Consider the following 7,105-nt stretch of genomic DNA (forward strand, 5'->3'; position numbering starts at 1 on the left):
ACCACATGACAACTTTAATGTAACACTATGGCAACTACAGTGTAAACTTTATGGCAACTTTTGGTCAAAAAAAATTTCATTGAAACATATCCACATGGGATCTAGTTTTGAGATCTCGCCGAGATTGATTTAATGGTGAAAACGGATTACTGGATTTTTAATTAGGAGATAAAGTATTTTTAGACCGAAAACCAAAAAGATTTCCGCTAGAGGCGTTTGGGTCATGTTGCTTTGTGCCACATGTGTGGGCGTTAACATTTGCTCGCGCTGCCTATAAATAAAAAGTGCTAACCGCCATGGTACATTGCAAATGTGGTTAGCTAAACCCCGAAAAAATTGCCAACAGCCATTATAAGCAATAAATAACCAGCAACCATGTACGTGCATACATAGGATGGTGAACTGGATACAAGTGCTTAGAAAACACTTGGTAGCCCGTCTGGCGACAAACGCCGGCCTCCGGCAGCACGCCGTTGCCGTCGATGACGCAGGCACTGTCATAAACTTCTGGCTGCCCATGCCCGATAATGACGATGCACCGGACAGGAAGCAGAAGCAGCGGAAGAAGCACCAGGCCGTGGTGCTCGTGCACGGCTTCGCCGGCGACGGCATTATGACGTGGGTGCTCCAGGTGAGCGCCCTCGCCAATCGTGGCTACGACGTGTACGTCCCCGACCTGGTGCACTTCGGCGGCTCCACATCGCCGTTGCCAGACCGCTCCGTGGCCTTCCAGGCACGGTGCCTTGCGGCGGCTCTACGGAAGCTTGGAGTCGGTACGGCCGACGTGGTGGGCTGGAGCTACGGCGGGTTCGTAGCATTCGAGCTGGCGGCCGTGCATCCGGACCTGGTCCGCTCCGTCGTCGCCTCCGGCAGCACCGTCAAGTACACTAGCGCCATGAGGGATGACTTGCTGAGGAGGCTCGGCTGGGCCCAATCGCTGACGGAGCTCTTGGTGCCGGAGTCGGCTGGCCAGCTCAGGTTGCTGTTCTCCAACGCCATGCACATGAAACTGTGGTTTCCGGATCGGCTTCTCAAGGACTTTCTTAAGGTACGTACTTCTCCTCTCTTGTTCGTCTTGTTAAAAGTAAGATGAACCATTCATTACGTGCTTTGTTGTTCAGGTGATGTATGTCAACCGAAAGGAGAGAGCTGAGATGATAGAAGATATAGTCGTCGGGGACACACTCCAACCAGTATTTCATCAGGTTCCTAAACGCCTCTGCTGACAGACTCCAACCAGTTTACACTTTACAATAAAGAATTCGTCTATGCATGATTGGGCAAAGATATTCTTATATCTGAATCGATGATGCTAACCATCTGATCCAATGTTAATTCTCCGACTACCGTGCAAATCACGATGAGAACCGAGAAGTCAAAAAGGATCACCGTGATAGTTTAGATTATACATATTGATTCTCACGCACTTAACGACTGACTATCGTTAGATCAACATTTTTCTCATCCTTTTACACGTGGATGAATCCTGAAGTCTGGTATATGGACAGTTGTTGAAAATTACTACAATAGAATTTTTGTTTTGAAGCACCGCCATGAGGACTGTCTATGTCTCAGCATATTGATTCTTTATGTAACTTCCTCTTTCATTATGCGGTTGCATAGTTTAGAAATTTATGTGCAAATTCACGAGGATGTTGCAATTTTCTACAGCTAAAGCTGCACAACTTCTAGATTATGGTGACATGCATCTATCTAGCTAGGGAGAAATAGGCGAATCCGTCATTAAAGAAACAATTTTTTGGATCCCACAGTAGGTTCATTCTTTATCTCCCTGAGCAAATATTTGCTGCAAGCTTTCTCATTTTACATAATTGTGTGATTGGTTTCGGATTTCAAATTTTATGATAAGATATATACATTACATTATGTGGCAATTTGGACCGTGTTCCCTAGCGTTGGAAATTACAGCAGAACCACAAAGCTCTGTAGCACTAGAACATCTCAGTAGAAGCTCTGCGGATGAAATATTTCTTCTTTTTTATATCTACAGCCCACGTCACATGTTAGAAAATAACCATTTTTGAATTATTTGTCGTAAAAAAGTTACAGCTTGCTGCACACCAATGAAATTTGAGAAAGTGCGTTCTTTGTCCTCAAGTTCCTTGTGATTAACATTCCATTAATTTTTTCTTTGATGGGTGCAGAGCATACTCCTGTTGTGGGGTGAAAATGACAACATGTGGCCCATAGAGGATGCTGAGTGTCTGAAACAGTAAGAAAACAACTATTATCCACATGTTCCTTCAACAAATTCGTCAGACAGTACATGTACTATTGTTCTTAAATTATGGGTGCAGCAAGCTAGGCGAGAAGGCGAACCTGCGACGCATAAGCAAAGCAGGGCATCTTGTACAACTGGAGAGGCCATGTGTCTTCAACCGCAACCTCATAGAGTTCCTGGCTCATGGCAACACACGCTCCTCTTGACTCTTGAGTGCGTCATGGATCATCATGATCGCACCTAAAAGATATGTCAAACTCATTGATCATCATAGGGTGCATTTACCAGATGTCCTGACATGATAAATATTTGTATGTATACCCCAGTCTATACTCATGTATCTATACCTACTATTAAAGGGAGGTAATATTTTTGGTTTCGTCCCGCTTCGTTTGGTACCGCTTTAATTAATTTCACGTATGTTATTTGGTTTCGTTACTTGACACCCGTTTTGGCCCAACAGAGGGAGCCCATCTGACGGCACACTGTGGCCCAAGTCCGGAGAGCTGGCAAAAAATAAAATTGCCAATGGGAGGGTTCGATCTCATAACCTGCCAACCGGCCACACACAGTTTATCCAACTGATACAGCTAGAGATATGAGAGGATTTTTTTCTCCCGTTGCAACACACGGGCCTTTTTGCTAGTACCTACTAATAAAGGAAGGTTACATTTGTGGTTTCATCCGGCTATCTGTTTCTTTGTACGTCGTACGTAGGCTGTCGTGGAATTGTCACGTCAGATGTCCTAGTGTAAGGACTTAGTCGTGAGACCAACGCATCTATGTGGTAGCTTGAGAGGGGTTGAGCGGGATCGAGAGACGCAACACAAGACAAGTATTTAGACAGCTTCGGACCCCGGGAAACATCATCCGGTAATAGCCCTACATGCTGTTTGAGGCTAGGTCTCTTTATGATCACGAGAGAGTCGCCGGTAAACCGGCTCTTTGTGTCTAGCCCTAGAGATTGTTTCTTCTTACTTGTCCCTCTTTTTACGGAGCCCTGCCCCTCCTTATATATGTTGAAGGGACGGGTTACATGACTAGTCCTAATAGGATTATGATTACTCTATTACAGATGGAGTCCTAGTCTTGCTTCCTTTGTAGGAGAATATTCCTTATGTCTTCCTCTTAAGCCGGCCCACCATAACATGAGCCGGCCTTCTGGGCCTTGGGCCTTGTCATCCATCTGAAACACTCGCCGGGTCAATGAGTCTTCAGGCTCGTAAATCGTTACACCAGTGAACCGCCAGATACATGAGTCGCCAATCTTCTGGCGGGTTGCCAATGAAACACCAAGTCCGGCCGGGTCATATATCCCGTCGGGTCATATACCGCGGGATATATCCCCGACATAGGCTGAGTTCGATTTTTCGTTAGGTCACTCGGCTGGGCTTCTGGCTGGGCCTGTGTGCGTTTGTACTTTGTTGGTTGCGCAACCAATTGTGCCATAGCATACACTGAGACAATATTCCCACCTTGCTCTATTGAACCGGTTGTTACTAATTCATATACGTTCCCAGGTCGTTTCTAGTATCAACTAGCCTCCTTGGGTACTTCCAAAAAAAAAACTAGCCTCCATGGGGACCAACAAAGGAACGTGGGAATGCAAGAGAGGCTATTGAGAAGCGCCGTTGTACAGTGAGGGAGGGACTTTGCACGCATGCACCATGAAATTAAGAACTGGATTGTTGGACGACATAATTTGAAACACGACAAACCTATTGGCTTGAGACAGACGCCGTAGTCGGTTGCCACATAAATAGACGGACGGAGATGAGGAAGAAGATGCCAACTAAGACGTAGCCTGATGCCACTGATCCAGATGCTATTTTTTCCAAAACAATTCTTTAGGTAAATTTTTTTGAGAATCAACAATTCTTTAGGTTGTTGCAACATAAATCACGTATCAAAAAATATGGTTCTTACAATCTACTTACCCAATAAACACCTGGTAAGTGGGGCGGCCTGCTGGTCCAATAACACCGGACAAGCGTGGCCCGCTGGTCTAATAAAAGGCGATGACCTTACATGGAACCCAAGATGACGCTAAGGCTAATTATCTGATTAATTTGCAGTTGATTTGTATTTCTTCTAGACCTTAGTGTGCGCCTCCGGGCCGCCCGTGGCACCGTCTGGGATGCTGCACTGTTGAACGTTTTAGTGGATGGAACAACTAGTGTATTCTTTGTAGCAAATTTGCTATGCAGTGTTATACTTGCAGACAACGCTAATTTTATTTTTTAAATCCGCACCAGCACTAGAGTTTTGAGATTAATTTTACAGAAGGATTAATACACTAGTAGAAAAAGGACCATTTGTCCCGGTTATTGAACCGGGACTAAAGTGTCGTTACTAATGCCCTGGGTCTCCCGGTTCTTACATGAACCAGGACAGATGGGCCTCCACATGGCCCGTGCGGCGAGCCCAGGCAGGAGGCCCTTTGGTCCCGGTTGGTGGCACAAACCGGGACCAATAGGCATCCACGCGTCAGCAACTGGCAGGAGTTGAGGTTTTTTTTTGAAAGAGGGTGATTTAGGGGTTTTGGGGGTTAATTTAGGTGTTTCATATATTGTGTTATCTAGCTAATTAATAGAGAGAAGTGTCCTCTCTTATCTCCGTCCTTGGTCGACGTACGCTACGTATTATAGAGAGCGCTCGACACGCTAGCTAGTAAGCAAATGAAGGAAACAGAAGATCGTCATGAACATATGCATACAGAGAGAAATGATATCGACCACCTCTCCTTCTCCGAGAGATTGGTCGAACAACAAGTTCTCGATAATCAGGAAATGAACAAATTAAGTTGCTGATATGGTGCGATAATGACCGATTTAACTTACTTCTCGAGCATTTCAGTCATGTCCGCATACTCCTTAGGATCTTTTCGGCTCGAGTCTAAGACGGTTACTAGTCCCTGCTCAAGCTTAATCTCTAGGAGAATAAAGTGGAAGCTGCGCACGCATGCATAACTCATCAATTACATTACTATAACCTGGACTAATAAGGGCAACCGAATATGCACAAGACAGTAACACTCACTTGAAGTTTTAAGGAAAGAGTATTATATCTTTGTTTTCGTTTATTACGAAAGATCGTAGCAAGTTGGCCTAGGTATTTTTGGCATGAAATTTAACCTCATTTGCATCTATGAGATTTGTGCTAATGAACCCAATATCACCGATTTGTCTTTTTCTTCAATTCGGCGATCTTCAATCTACATAATATAGTGAGGATAATTATAAATACATGCAATGAAAGAACTGACCTATATATAGAGACTTAATACAGAAGTAGTACTTACAAACAGTAGCAAGTGATCGTTGATTTATCAAGGGCATGTTGATTGAAAAACTGGAAGAACTCCTCAAATGGAACATTCAACAGTTCAATTCCAACGAGGTCATGCTCCTCTTTAACTCCCAGCATCAAACTATTCGTCTCCCCAGACTCTCTGTAGGTTTTCATGTACCAATCATGGAATCTTCGCATCATCGTTGTTAGAGATTTTACATCTTTGACGAGAGGCTTCCCATACTCGTATCTGTGTTCGTCCACCTCCAAGAAATCGTAACGTATATCGTCGGGCAGGTAATCTCCAAGATTGCTATAACCGGGCACCATCCTCGGATCATTAGCGACGATGTCGCTAGACACCTTGAGCGGGGGGCACGATTGGTCCGCTTGTTCGTCGAGCTGGGCAATTTTTTTCCCAGCTCATCGTTCAGCTAACCTTTGATCACTGATAGTACTTCTCGACCGCTTCGCTTCGGGAAATGACTTTTCAATAATGCGGTCATAGTTGGCTTTCGGCGGAGACTTTGGTGGTTTCTTCAGGGCATGCGGAGTGCGCTTCGCTTTCACCGGATCTATCTTCTCCTCCGGAGGTGGATGTTTCTTTGCTTTCACCCCTTCAAAGAATTTCGTCACTTCGGCTCGCACGATATTCCTGTTTTCCTCCTCGGTCCTCTCGTATGGTAATTTCTCTGGAGTCTTCAGAGAAGGACCGAATCTGTATTGCCTCCCGCCTCTGGCTATACTGCTAGACGCCGGAGTAGACGGAGCGGCTGCGGCTGTCTTCTTTCGTGGTTGCTTACGAGGCGGAGGAGAAGGACTACGACGCTTCGGAGCAGCCGGAGTGGCGGCGGGTCTCTTCCGCCCTTGCTGGCGAGGCGGAGAAGGAGGAGGCTGGCTGCTCGGGCGCGCCGACGCAGGTTGAGAAGGAGGCAGAGTGTCGCCACGCGCCGGAGAAGGAGGCTGAGTGCCCTGATCACTCGCCGGAGGAGGCGGAGGAGGAGGCGGAGTGCCCTGACTCGCCGGAGGAGGAGGAGGCGGAGGCGTCCAGTTCGGCAGGTTGATGGGCTCCTTCCGCCATAGGCATGGAGTCTTCAGAGAAGAACCTAGCCGAGTCTCCCCTTAACCCGTAGGGTGGTCAAGCTCGAGGTCCTCAAATCCGTCCGTTATTTGATCCACCATCACCCTAGCATATCCTTCTGGAATCGGCCGGCAGTGGTAGGTTGCGCCAGGTTCAGTAGGTAAAACAGAGCCAACAGCCGTCTTGACTTTGAATGTCATCCATTGCGTCATAAGGTGGAAATGTTGAGACTCCGTGATAGCATCCACGGGGTAGCTAGTAGGAGCCGTGAAGACAGGCTCCTGCTGAACCAGTTCGGTGGAAGCCACGCCGCTTCTCCGCTGAGATGGCGGGGTAGCTTCGGGGAAAGCTTCGGCAGGTCGTTTGCTGCGATTTGCTTCTCGTTCCTCTATCGCTAGTACCCTTGCGTGCAGCGCCTGCAGTTGGGTATGCTCCACTTCCTTCCTCCTGTCCTGGCATTTGTAACCGCCTGCGTCCGGAAACCCAGCCTT

At 46.7% G+C, this 7,105-nt stretch overlaps 1 protein-coding gene across 1 annotated transcript; it reads left to right on the forward strand.

Annotated features, from left to right (window-relative positions):
• The first annotated feature begins 327 nt into the window (after window positions 1-327).
• LOC125544055 (putative carbamate hydrolase RutD) lies at window positions 328-2,621 on the forward strand. The gene is made up of 4 exons (XM_048707935.1): window positions 328-1,048; window positions 1,122-1,205; window positions 2,166-2,233; window positions 2,319-2,621. Exons 1-4 carry the CDS (start codon window positions 395-397, stop codon window positions 2,446-2,448), a joined length of 936 nt encoding a protein of 311 aa, XP_048563892.1. The 5' UTR covers window positions 328-394; the 3' UTR covers window positions 2,449-2,621.
• The last annotated feature ends 4,484 nt before the right edge of the window (window positions 2,622-7,105 follow it).

The sequence above is a fragment of the Triticum urartu genome, chromosome 1 (genome assembly GCF_003073215.2).
Source record: "Triticum urartu cultivar G1812 chromosome 1, Tu2.1, whole genome shotgun sequence".
NCBI lineage: Eukaryota > Viridiplantae > Streptophyta > Magnoliopsida > Poales > Poaceae > Triticum > Triticum urartu.